We start from the raw sequence: 13,559 nt of genomic DNA, 5'->3' as shown, positions 1-13,559 counted from the left end.
GTAAGGGGCCGGACTTGAACGACTGCTTAGCCAAGGTCACACCAATGCCGGCCCTAGCTATCACCTCCGCGACAGCACTCAACGTGTCTTGTCCTGCCTGGGCACGACCCTCGCGGGACCCAGTTCAAAGAGGAAGCGAGGGTTCCTTTGGGTCTGCGGCAGCCAGTCGGGGGGGGCGGGGCTTCCGGCCGGCGCGGAACGACTTCCGGAGGCGGGGGGCGGTGTGGGCTCACGGGTGCTGCGGGCCGCAGGCGCTTTCCTGTCGTCTTCTCGGCCTCCAGCCCCCCTCCACCCCCGACCCAGTTCAATCATTCAGCCCGGAGCTGGCCGCCCTCGGCCGGGTGGGTAGTGCAGACAAGTGAACCAGGCGGTGGGAGCGGAGTCTGCGGAAGTCGGGGGAGGACAGCTACACAAAGGATGCGATGCCGGAACCCGGCTTCAGGAATCAGCGGAAGTTCCTGTGTTGTGTGGAAGGTGCGGGGACACTGTACTAAGTGCTTTATCTGCATTATCATTGGCTTTTCATAGCAATCCATTGTGATGGATACTGGTGGTCTCCTGATTTTATAGATCAGGAAATTGAAGCCCCAGAGACTTTGCCTTAGTCACATAGTAAGTGGCATGGTCAGAAATTGAATTCCCAAGACTAGGCTCAACCATACCGCTGCACTGCCTCGCTGATAACCATATACCTCTAAGTGATGTATTTGACAGATGTCTTTTTAACATCTTTTGTGCTCAGCTCTGTATTCATTTGCCCTCCAAAGGGACACAAGCAGACAGAAACCCCAATCTTTACCTTCTAGGTTGTATTCACCTGAACCAGTCAACTAAAAATGCAAAGTGCTCCAGTGAGTGGCACAGGATATTTAGAGGAGGGAGAAATGGCAATCAACTGGAGTGCTGAATACATCTGGAAGGAGGCTGATGGGAGCTGGCTGTGATTTGGAAGATCAATGGGAAGACGTTCCGGTCGGCAACAGAAAGACTCAGGTGGGTGAGGAAGGAAGGAAACATGACTTGGGAGATGCTTCCAATTTTCGCTAACCAAGCTCAAGCACAGATCACACCAGGAAGCTGGTTGGTTAACGGCCACATTTCTTTCATGTTGCTTTAGAACAGATACTGAAAGCTCAGAAATCTACCAGGATGAGCATGTGAGGTGAGTACGTTAGGAGGTCAGGTAGGGAGTATGGGAAATAGGAGAGTGCAGTTTCCATCTAACGAAAATTGCTGGCTGGTGCAGTGGCTCACGCCTGTAATCCTAGCACTCTGGGAGGCCGAGGCAGGTGGATTGCTCAAGCTCAGGAGTTCGAAACCAGCCTGAGTGAGACCCCATCTCTACTATAAATAGAAAGGAATTAATTGGCCAACTAATAGATATAGAAAAAACTAGCTGGGCATGGTGGTGCATGCCTATAGTCCTAGCTCCTCGGGAGGCTGAGGCAGTAGGATTGCTTGAGCCCAGGAGTTTGAGGTTGCTGTGAGCTAGGCTGACGCCATGGCACTCACTCTAGCCTGGGCAACAAAGTGAGACTCTGTCTCAAAAAAAAAAAGAAAAAGAAAAATGCTGCTGGGTACAGTGGCTCAGGCCAGTAATCCCAAGTGGCTGCTTGAGTGTGAGAGCAGCCTGGGCAACACAGAGAGAACCCCCCCATCTCTAAAAAATAAAAAGCTAGTAGCAGTGGCAGGCACCTGTAGTCCCAGTTACTCAGAATGCTGAGCCAGGAGGATTGCTTGAGCCCAGGAGTTTGAGGCTACAGTGAACTGTGATTGTTCCACCGCACTCCAGCCTCGGCTACACAGAACTTGACCTTGTATCAAAAAAGAAGCCGGGCGCGGTGGCTCACGCCTGTAATCCTAGCACTCTGGGAGGCTGAGGCGGGCAGATTGCTCGAGGTCAGGAGTTCGAAACCAGCCTGAGCAAGAGCAAGACCCCGTCTCTACTATAAATAGAAAGAAGTTAATTTGCCAACTAATATATATATAAAATTAGCCGGGCATGGTGGCACATGCCTGTAGTCCCAGCTACTCGGGAGGCTGAGGCAGAAGGATTGCTTGAGCCCAGGAGTTTGAGGTTGCTGTGAGCTAGGCTGACGCCACAGCACTCACTCTAGCCTGGTCAACAGGCGAGACTCTGTCTAAAAAAAAAAAGAAAGAAAGAAAGAAAGATGCCGCCCTCTCCACTACAACGAGTTGCTGCCAGGCAGCAATACCCAATATGGCCAGATCTTTCCATTTTCAAGAAAGCCAGAAATCTAGTTTTTTTGTGTGAAATCTCCCAATCTGTAAGGATAGGTAAATCACTCAAATTTTTTTCAAAAAAATCACTGGATGGACCAACAAAAATAGGTCTTTTAGCCAAATGTGGTCATTGAGCTGTGCTTTAGAATTTCATGGTGTAGTACGGACAATATTTCATATTAAAAACTGAGATTTTACATCTTTTGGTTCTAAATTATTTCTAGCCTGTTGTCTCAGTTGTTTTATAGAATGGAAGCAATGAAGGTGAGGCTTTTTCTTCCTATGCAGTCCCCTGAATGGCCTTAAATAGCAGTACAGCCACTCAATTTCTGAGAGATGCTGGTTTCAGTAAGGAGTTTGGAACGTCCTCATCCTAGATCCCATTGAATACGTTATGGTTTCAAGTCTCTTCTGAGGATCACGAGGACTATGGGTTGGTTATAAATATTCCTTGGGAAAAAAGTCCCATGTCAGTGATTTAATAGTAATGGATGAAATAAACATAAACTGGTTTCTTTTACTGCAGAACTTCTCAGAGCTTTTAAGGATCTTTTTTTTTATTATTTTATGAGACAGAGTCTCCCTTTGTTGCCCAGGCTAGAGTGAGTGCCGTGGCATCAGCCTAGCTCACAGCAACCTCAATCTCCTGGGCTCAAGTGATCCTACTGCCTCAGTCTCCCGAGTAGCTGGGACTACAGGCATGCGCCACCATGCCCAGCTAATTTTTTCTATATCTATTAGTTGGCCAATTAATTTCTTTCTGTTTATAGTAGAGATGGGGTCTCACTCTTGCTCAAGATGGTTTCGAACTCCTGACCTCAAGCAATCTGCCTGCCTTGGCCTCCCAGAGTGCTAGGATTACAGGCGTCAGCCACCGCGCCCGGCCAAGGATCTTGAACCCAAACTTAAAGAGCATTTTGCAACCTTATAATTTCTTCAATTCTAAAATGCATATTTTTCATGTTTTTGAATTTGGATGTGTCTTGTCGATACTTTCATTTAATGTAGCTTCTCTGTTTTTCCTCTCAAAAGAAAATTGTCATTAAGTTATTAGTTTTACAATCGTAGTGTCCTAGAATGAGGAATATTCCATGATTAGCCAGCGGTTCTCAGGAAGGGAATTTGAAGCCCTCTTAGTGGAGGACTTTCAGGACCTGGAAGCAGGCTTAGCTTAACTGAGACTCTTGCTCAGAGCTTTTAAAGGTTTCCATCTTTCTCTGCTTCTCAGGATTCTGCCCTGCCCCTCAACTCTGGATCTGATGTCTGGGATCTTGAGGATCTTATTTTCCTAAACGTGTTGGAATTCCTACAGTCATCATGAATTCCTCCCCTGGCCTCTCACCATCCTATGTCTTGGGGTTATTCTAACTAAGGAATCCTGGTGTAGACACCTGAGTATCAAGTTCTCTCCCTAAGGAATTCTCCAGTCTTGGTGGCATGTGGACTCCATTCAAGGTATCTATTTTCAGCACAGTAATCTCCTGACATATCTGTGCACATAGATATGATACTTCCATTTCTGGAAACAGACCCTGCTGACTCTGTTTGGAGCCATCAATCCCTTACTTGAAAGTGTCTCCTGGCTTAGAAGTACCCAAGTTCACTTGGACTCTCTGCTTTGTTCCAGAAATACATAGGCACTAGCTCTGGCAGTGTCAAAACAAGCCAGACCTACAGACCCCTCAGGAAAGCAAAACTCCTTTCCTTCATCCAGGAAGCTCATATCATCTTGTTGTATATGAGACTTTTTCCTTATTTCTTCCATATAATATTCACCTGATTTGTGTTTAGAGTTGCTGGTGCTGGCTTGTCTTCATTCTTGGTGCCCTCTACTGTCTATTCCCCCGTCGTGCTAAAGCTGCTCCTTAGCCCAGGCCCCAAGAATGAATGGTCCCTGTGGCAGCTGCCAGTGTTGTTTTAGGAGACAGCCAAACATTTGAAGATACAACCAAAGATTAGCAGTATTTGGAAGCCTCTCAAAAGGACTGCTAGAGGGACAGAAAGCTGGACAGTTATGAAAACATGGTCCCACGGGGTAAGGACTCAGAATCTTCATTTATTAATCTTGTGTACAATTGTCAGGGAAAACCATCATTTAAAAATATCCCCACCACTTTCTTTTTGATTCTCTTAAAGTGAGGACAGACTCTTTAGCCATAGAAAGATGTTATGTATGTTGAAGTTAGCAATCCCTGGTGCTAATTAAAGTTTAAGAGTTTGCTGTTACTGTGTGTACTTTCCAGCAACATTCTCCCATTTACATTATTTTAAAAGCTACTGAGGGTAAGATTTTAGCCTACTGCCTTAGGGATTTACATTTATCCTCTATCCTATTCAATTGTTATAAAGACCAGGCCTGGCGTGATGGCTCACACCTTTAATCCTAGCACTCTGGGAGGCCAAGGCATGTGAATTGCTCAAGGTCAGGAGTTTAAAACCAGCCTGAGCAAGAGCAAGACCCCATCTCTACTAAAAATAGAAAGAAATTAATTGGCCAACTAATACATATATAGAAAAAATTAACCGGGCATGGTGGCGCATGCCTGTAGTCCCAGCTACTCCGGAGGCTGAGGCAGTAGGATTGCTTCAGCCCAGGAGTTTGAGGTTGCTGGGAGCTAGACTGATGCCATGGCACTGACTCTAGCTTGGGCAACAAAGTGAGACTCTGTCTCAAAAATAAATAAATAAATAACAAAGACCAGTTAATTAGGTTTCATGATATAGGCTAATGGTATTATTATTCGGTTTGCTTAAAGTCTAAAATTACTACATATTTATAATCTTATTGATTTCAGATTTTTTTGACATGCTCTCATTTTGAATGGCATTCTAGTTGCTTTATACTGTTACTCTGTTATCTTTATTCTATATAATGGTCTTCAAAAATCATATGAAAGAATCGATGAGGAACTTTGGAGGGAAAGTCTTCCAGATGGAGTTTCAGCAAATTTAACTTTATTCTGTTCTCCTTCTCCCTGTCTTAGCATCCTTCTTGCAGTTCTCCATGATGCCACAGACAGTTGGAAATGATCCACCCAGTATGTCCAGTGCAGGTGAAATGGAAATGGAGATAAGTAACATGAGAGAAAAGTTTCTTACAAGCGTAACAAAATTAGTAGAAAGCAAGAGTTACAACAGCAAGGTATTTTCCAAAGAAAAGTACTTTCAAACAATAAAGGAAGTCAAGGAAGCTAAAGAAAAGGGGAAGAAGTCATCACGTGATTATCGCCGTGCTGCCAAATATGATGTGATCTCTGTACAAGGCACAGAGAAACTGATCGAGGCTACTCACAGAGAACGAGATCGAATACGGTATTATGTACATAAAGAAGAGTTGTTTGATATTCTTCACGATACACATCTCAGTATTGGACACGGTGGGCGGACACGCATGCTCAAGGAGCTGCAAGGAAAATACGGGAATGTCACCAAAGAAGTCATCGTCTTATATCTGACTCTTTGTAAACAGTGCCACCAGAGGAATCCAGTACCCAAAAGAAGCCTTGCACCAAAGCCCATGACTTTTAAGGACATGGACTCCAGGTGCCAAATTGAAATACTTGACATGCAGTCAAATGCTGATGGCGAGTTCAAGTTTATTTTCTATTACCAGGACCACTTGACCAAGTTTATTATCTTACGGCCATTAAAAACCAAACAGACCCATGAGGTGGTCAGTGTCTTATTGGATATTTTCACAATTCTTGGTACACCCAGTGTGTTAGAATCTGACAGTGGCATAGAGTTCACAAATCAGGTTGTTAATGAGCTCAATGAGGTATGGCCAGACCTAAAAATTGTCTCTGGTAAATATCACCCTGGTCAAGGCCACGGCTCCCTGGAACAAGCAGCCCATGATGTAAAGAACTTGGTAAGTGCCTGGATGCATAGTAACTACTCACGGAACTGGGCCGAAGGCCTACGATTCATGCAGATGGTGAGGAATCAGGCTTTTGATGTTTCTTTGCAGCAAAGTCCGTATGAGGCAATGTTTGGTTGTAAAGCCAAATTTGGGCTATATTCCTCAAACTTGCCCCGGGAAACTGTGGCTGGTTTACAAACAGAGGAAGAGCTAGAAGTTGCTGAAGAACAACTAGAACACAGCCTTTGGATCAGGCAGGAAGAAAGGGCCGAGATGGGAGCAGACAGATCTGATGTGGATGAGGACATGGACCCCACTCCTGAAGCCACAGAGCCCAGCACCTCACAAGGGGCCCCTGGTGTCCTCTGCTGGTGAACAGGTGCCCGCAGCGTGGATACTTATAACTGAGCATTATACAGTCATCTGTTTCCAGAAGCCCCAAGGGAAAGGAATGAAGGCTGCACTCTCAGGTTGAGTTGTACATAGTGGTTCTTGCTCAAAAGGGAAGAGTGGGTTGGGTCTGTGTATTTGTTCTTGGGGCTGTCATAACAAATTGCCACAAACTTGGGGGATAAAAACAACAGAAATTTATTCTCTCACAGTTCTGGAGGCCAGAAGTCTGAAATCAAAGTGTTGGTATGGCTGGTTCCTTCTGGAGGCTCTGACAGAAAATCATTCCATGCCTTTCTCCAGCAGTGACCGGCATCCTTGATGTTCCTTGGCTTGTAGCAGTATAAACCCTGTCTCTGCCTTCACATGGCCTTTTCCCCTGTGTCTCTGTATGTGTTTTCCCTTTCTGTATCTTACAAGGACACCACTGGACACCAAATTCATGTCATTGGCTTTAGGCCCACCCTAATCAAGGATGATCTCATCTCAAGATCCTTACCTTAATTATTTCTGTAAAGACCTTTTTCCAAGTAAGGTCACAGGTACCAATGGTTTGAATTTGGACATATCTTTTTAAGAGATACAGTTGTCACCACAGTCAACGGAAGAATATGTTTGCAGAACAAGAACTGATGGGTTGTCAGGAGTCTAGAACTGGCAGGACTCCCTACATAGACCTAGTACATATTCCTGCCCCTCACATACCCCAAAGGATGGAGGCATCAGAGGAAAAGATGTAGATGAAGGGAAAGTAATGCAAAGAGAAGAGGTTAATTCAAAATGCCCTGGAGACTGGCCACCTCACTAGCTAGGCTCTGTTTTCTGCTTTAGGAGAAACCATATGTGCCATCCCTGCTCTCAGAGTGGCATTTGCAGGGAATTGTGTGACTTGCATGAAACATAATTTGAAATTAGGTAAGAATTAAGGCATGGACAGAGTTTGGGGATGAGTCTGCCACTTTTCTATGCCTTAAACATGTAAACGCATATTGTATTCTTGGCGCAGGTCAGAGCATTTCGAGAAGCAACCAAGGTCTCTGGAACAAAATGCAAGAGTTGGCCTGGGGTCATTCCTCCAACTAGAGAGCGCAAGTCCATTCTGGGTCATCGTTCAGAGTAGGGATGACTCATTCAGCTAAAGGGAAGGATCTGTGTACCGCTATGTTTCCAGTGCCTAGGAGAGAGTGCTTAGCCCATCAGAGGTGTTCAAAAATGTTCAATGAATAAATGATCTGCAGAAATGGGCACCAGGAAGGAGAACGGGCCTGCAGTCCTTTACTCTCCATACAATGTCATTCCTGCATATCCCAGAGCCATCTAAAACCCATTCTGATTGCCCCCCGATGCCATTTTCTTCTTCAGTAAGAGGCACTAACAGCTTGATTTTGCCTCCCTCACAGGATTGTCATGAGAGAGAAGCAAGATAATGCATGTAAAGGGGCTTTCTCCGTAAACGGTGATGTTCCACAATGTGACTTTTTTTGCTTCTAGCAGATCTATCCTCCACATGAGAGTTGGAGACTTCTTTTGATTGCCATTTCTTTTCTGATAGTGTTAAGTTGAAGAGTATGTAGGGAAGCTGCATTATTATTAGATAGGTTACATCACTTTCCAGCTTATTTTGAAGACTATGATCTTGCTCTGTCCTTGGCCAGCACCTCACTTTCCATTCTCCTTCCAACCCATTGTCTTTTGCAAATCAGCCTCGCAGGGTCTGGGAGGCCCAACTTGACTAAGGATGTTACTATCCTGTCCCCCCTTGCTGACCTTCTGCCTGCTGGTTGCTTGCAAACCAGGAACCACATCATCAACTCATGTGGGTGAGAGGTGAGATGAATCACAACACTGCTTTCTTTCCCAGAGGGTGGCTGCAAATAACTTAGGTTTCCAGGAGCTGCGTGTCACTCTTCCTCTTTTGCTTCTTAATGCTGGCAGTGGGAAAGAGTTGGAGGTGGATTCCTGGACCCAGCCTGGCCTTACTCTACATTATCATATTTCAGCATCTGGAATAGGGTCACCAACTGGTGTGCCACAGGCTGGTCTTAGCTTGCAGATATATTTTGTCCACATGTTTTTTAAATTTAAAAATATTAATTCCCAGCACTTTAAAAACTGGAGATACCATATAAAAATCTAGATGTCTAGAACCTCATGAAAACTTGGAAGGTATGGCCACAAGGGGCCCACATTTCTGCATGACAGCAGATGAGGGGAGGAAAGGCATGCATTCTCCAGGTGGCCACCGTCTGGCTCGTTCATATGCATGTGCATTTCTGTAGGCCACTGCTGAAGAAAGGCAAGTGAAGTCAGAATGTGAAAAAAGCCAGAAACAGACCCATGTGTATCTAAGAACTTACACTAAAAGTGTCATTTCACATCAGTTGGAAGGGATGTATTATTCAATTAAGTGCACTGGATCAGTTGGCCATCCATCTGGAAAAAAATGAAGTCTGATCCCTAAACAATAAAACTATAAGCTGAATGTGGTGGCTTACACCTGTAACCTCAGCACTCTGGGAGGCCATGGCAGGAGGATTGCTTGAGGCCAAGAGTTTGAGATGAGCCTGGGCAATATAGTAAGATCCCATTTCTAAAAAAAAAATTTTTTTAATTATTATAGTTGGGCATGGTGGTGCACGCTCTATAGTCCCAGCTACTTAGGAGGCTGAGGCAAGAGGATTGCTTGAGCCCAGGAGTTCAAGGCTACAGTGAGCTGTGATTGTGCACTCTAGCCTGGGTGACAGAGTGAGACCTTATCTCTAAAAACTATAAAAATATTGGGGGAAAAATAGGAAATTATTGTGATCTTGGAATGGAGAAAGCTTTCCTAAGCAACATATGAAATTTAGAAGCCATAAAAAAAAAAGACGTATATTTGGCTACATAAAAACAAATAATGCCATTTAAAAAGTAAAAAGCTGGTCATGGTGGCTTATGCCTATAATCCTAGCACGCTGGGAGGCTGAGGTGGGAGGATCACTTGAGGCCAGGAGACTAGCCTGGGCAATATAGTGAGACCCCATCTCTATATAAAAAAAAGAAAAAGTTAAAAAGGATAAATGACAGATTGGGAGAAAAAAAAATTTTTTTTTTTTTTTTGAGACAGAGTCTCGCTTTCTTGCCTAGGCTAGAGTGAGTGCCGTGGCATCAGCCTAGCTCACAGCAACCTCAAACTCCTGGGCTCAAGCAATCCTACTGCCTCAGCCTCCCAAGTTGCTGGGACTACAGGCACGAGCCACCATGCCCGGCTAATTTTTTATATATATATATTAGTTGGCCAATTGATTTCTTTCTATTTTTATAGTAGAGACGGGGTCTCGCTCAGGCTGGGTTTGAACTCCTGACCTTGAGCAATCTGCCCACCTCGGCCTCCCAGAGTGCTAGGATTACAAGCGTGAGCCACCGCGCCCAGCCCAAAAAAATTTTTTTTTGAGATAGAGTCTCACTCTGTTGCCCGGGCTAGAGTGAGTGCTGTGGCATCAGCCTAGCTCACAGCAACCTCAAACTCCTGGGCTCAAGCGATTCTTCTGCCTCAGCCTCCTGAGTAGCTGGGACTACAGGCATGTGCCACCATGCCCGGCTAATTTATTATATATATTTTTTAGTTGACCAATTAATTTATTTCTATTTATAGTAGAGATGAGATTGTTCTTGCGCAGGCTGGTTTCGAACTCCTGACCTTGAGCTATCCTCCCGCTTCGGCCTCCCAGAGTGCTAGGATTCCAGGTGTGACCCACTGCGCCCGGCCTGGGAGAAAATATTCATAATATCTAAAACACATAATTAGAAAGATCTACAAATTTATACTGGAAAAAGCAACCAATGGGAAATAGGCAAACGTGAACCACAAAAGAATAATAAATGGGCTGGGCGAGGTGGCTCACACCTGTAATCCTAGCACTCTGGGAGGCTGAGGCAGGCAGATAGCACAAAGTCAGGAGTTTGAAACCAGCCTGAGCAAGAGCGAGACCCCGTCTCCACTATAAATAGAAAGAAATTAATTGGCCAACTAATATATATAGAAAACTTAGCCAGGCATGATGGTGCATGCCTGTATTCCCAGCTACTCGGGAGGCTGAGGCAGGATTGCTTGAGCCCAGGAGTTTGAGGTTGCTGTGAGCTAGGCTGACGCCACGGCACTCACTCTAGCCTGGGCAACAAAGCAAGACTCTGTCTCAAAAAAAATAAAAAAGAAAAAGAAATGGCTGATAATGCTTCATGTGCCCTTTTGTAGCTGTGATGTAATGGAAAACACTGAACTTGTAATCAGATTGTAGCTGTCAATTTAATGAAACAGACTGAAGTTATTTGAGAGTTTTTTTGATTTTTCCATCTTTGCATGTAGAAGAGGCAAGTGCCAGGAATCTTGTCTTGATTTAACAGAAATCTTACTGATAAGGAGATACAATAATTGCTACATTATTTTTATTTTTATAGCAGCTGTATTAGTTTCCTGTGCTGCCATAACAAAGTACCATAAACTGAGGGGCTTAAACAACAAAAATGTGTTACCTCACTGCTCTAGAGTCTAAAGTCTGAGATCAATGTATAGGTTTTCCTTCTTAGAGCCCTGAGGGAGAGTCTGTTCCCTGCCTCTCACCTAGCTTCTGATAGTCTCAGATGTTCCTTGGCTTGTAAATGATATTTTCCCTATGTCTTCACATCATCTTCCCTTGGGATATGTCTGTCTTTGTGCGCAAATATCACCTTCTTTCTTAGAAGGACATCAATTGTATTAGGGCCCACCCTAATGCCCTAATCTTAACTTGATCATCTGCTAAAACCCTGTTTCCAAATAAAGTCACATTCACAGATAGTGGGGGATTAGGACTTCAACATTTTTTGGAGGAACACAATTGAATCCATAGCAGCAGCCAAACTGACAGTTTTTCTTAAGGTAATTTTTACAAGGCATGGCAACAACACCTGCAAGGGCAACATTTTTTTTTTTTTTTTTTTTGAGACAGAGTCTCACTCTGTTGCCTGAGCTAGAGTGCCCTATTGTCAGCCTAGCTCACAGCAACCTCAAACTCCTGGGCTCAAGCAATCCTGCCTCGGCCTCCTGAGTAGCTGGGACTACAGGCACGCACCACCTTGCCCGGCTAATTTTTATCTATATATTTTTAATTGGCCGATTAATTTGTTTCTATTTATAGTAGAGACATGGTCTCGCTCTTGCTCAGGCTGGACTGAAACTCCTGACCTTGAGCAATCCTCCCACCTCGGCCTCCCAGAGAGCTAGGATTACAGGTGTGAGCCACTGCACCAAGCTGGGGCAACATTTTTTAAACAGAAAGCAAAATGAATTGGTACCAGCTACAAACATTCATACAATTCTTTATTTCGCACAAGAGAAGCAAATTGGTACTCTTGAGAAAGATCTTAATACCTGCCCGACTAGATGATTTAGCCTAGTTTTATAATTAGCAGAGTACTGTCCATCACTCCACATGTGTAGGAGAAAGTGAATGTGGCCCTATCTTTCTAAAACTCTGTTAATTATAAAGATTGGCATTTTTTAAGCTAAATCTTTGAAATTCTGTTACCATGAGTTCTATGGAACTCAATTTTACTATGAAACAAAAATGGATAGTGGGCTAAAGATTTTTTTTACAGGGAAGTGAGGAGTCTGTAGCAGTTTTCTTCTACAGGCCTCTTATGTAACCTTGATTAAGTCCCCAATCTCATTTGCAAAAAGAGCATGATAACCCCAACTTCATAGAACTGTGGTGAGGTTTATCAGAGAGGGTATGCATGGAATTGGGGAAAAGTATCACTTTTCCTCCAGTTTAAGGAGCTTTGACATGGTCTAGTTTACTAGGAATGATTGAGGGGAAGTGCTCCCGAAAAACAAGAAAGGGAGGGCTGGAGGCAGGATAGCAGCCAACCCAGGTAAGTCCTATCCAGGTCTGTGCTGGGCTGGATCCTGCATCCTGGCTTCTGTCATTGGTGTGTGGTTTGGTGCCCTTGTACCACAGTCTTGCCTATTTATGTGCACAGCCTCATTCCAAGCCACAGGCTGGCCCTGGGCCTCTTGGTCAGCATGTGCTTACCCTTCAAAGTTGAGTACACCCCTTTCCAGCTCCTAAGAGGACTGCACAGGGTCAGGTCATTGTATTATTGTTATTTTTTTCTTCCTTTTTTCTCCCCTGTCCCCAGGGTTCAAGAGTGCCATGGAGGGCCGGGCTGGGTGGCTCACGCCTATAATCCTAGCACTCTGGGAAGCCGAGGCAGGAGGATTGCTTGAGTTCAGGACTTTAAGAACAGCTTGAGCAAGAACTAGACCCCATCTCTACTAAAAAAAAAAAAAAAATCGAAAAATTAGCCTGGTGTGATAGTGCGTGCCTGTAGTCCCAGATACTCAGGAGGCTGAGGCAGGAGGATTGCTTGAGCCCAGGAATTTGAGGTTGCAGTAAGCTATGATGACGCCATGGCACTCTAGCTGAACTCTAGCTTTTTTTTCCTGTCTCAAAAAAAAAAAGTGTTATGGAAAAAACTACTCTTGCCCCTAAATGCACTTCTGCTATTAACAGAGGGAAAAAAAACAATAAGTACTTCAACCCTTACCTCACCTCCTTTTTGGAATGCTTCCTTTGGTTTCCCTGAAACTGAACTTTAGTGTTTTTCTCCTACTATAGCCATTCATTTCTCCCTCTCTTGAAATTCTGTTTTCCAAGAATCTGTTGTGTTTATTTTTCTTTTTCCCCTTTGACCATTTCTTCTAGTCTCAGTTTCAACTGTGACTTTTATGTACAAGACTCTCTTACACCTTTCCCAAGCTCCAAACTTCTGACTGCTTCAAGGATTCTCAGAGTCAATAATCTCCCCCAACATACTCTTCCTTCCCTCTTCCTTAGTTCTGTTAATGGTACCATGGGTCACCAAGCTAGAGACCTCAGTTATCCTCAATGTCTTATTCTCCTTCACTGCCCATAGCCAATTATTTGCTAAATCATGTCATTCCTACCAGTGGTAGATTATGTTTTACAAATATGGACACAATAGTAGATCAATAACAAGTTCTAGAACCTTGTACTTCCCCATCAAGAGATGGAGTTTTTGC

General features: G+C 44.2%; 1 protein-coding gene across 3 annotated transcripts; it reads left to right on the top strand.

Annotated features, from left to right (window-relative positions):
* Positions 1–213: 213 nt before the first annotated feature.
* KRABD2 (KRAB domain containing 2) lies at positions 214–9,865 on the top strand. Of its 3 annotated transcripts, none has more exons than XR_012913021.1 (4): positions 214–474; positions 807–993; positions 3,473–3,699; positions 5,229–5,907. XR_012913021.1 is itself a non-coding variant. In XM_075994159.1 (4 exons), exons 3-4 carry the CDS (start codon positions 4,267–4,269, stop codon positions 6,479–6,481), a joined length of 1,266 nt encoding a protein of 421 aa, XP_075850274.1. In that variant the 5' UTR covers positions 214–474; positions 807–993; positions 3,473–4,266; the 3' UTR covers positions 6,482–9,865. The 3 variants fall into 3 exon arrangements, 2 of the variants coding, with proteins under 2 accessions (XP_075850274.1, XP_012630795.1); XM_075994159.1 differs by having other exon boundaries at positions 3,473–4,279; positions 5,229–9,865; XM_012775341.2 differs by lacking the exon at positions 3,473–3,699 and having other exon boundaries at positions 5,229–9,860.
* The last annotated feature ends 3,694 nt before the right edge of the window (positions 9,866–13,559 follow it).

The sequence above is a fragment of the Microcebus murinus genome, chromosome 18 (genome assembly GCF_040939455.1).
Source record: "Microcebus murinus isolate Inina chromosome 18, M.murinus_Inina_mat1.0, whole genome shotgun sequence".
Lineage (NCBI taxonomy): Eukaryota > Metazoa > Chordata > Mammalia > Primates > Cheirogaleidae > Microcebus > Microcebus murinus.
The sequence above is the reverse complement of the archived record's forward strand: the minus strand, read 5'-3'. Positions and strand labels throughout refer to the sequence as shown.

What these genes read in the sequence shown, in the direction of transcription:
- KRABD2 (XM_012775341.2), top strand. Translation starts at nt 957, where the DNA reads ATGGGAAGACGTTCCGGTCGGCAACAGAAAGACTCAG. An exon ending in TCGGCAACAGAAAGACTCAG is followed by an intron (nt 994 to 5,228) that starts GTGGGTGAGGAA and finishes TCCCTGTCTTAG; the next exon opens with CATCCTTCTTGCAGTTCTCC.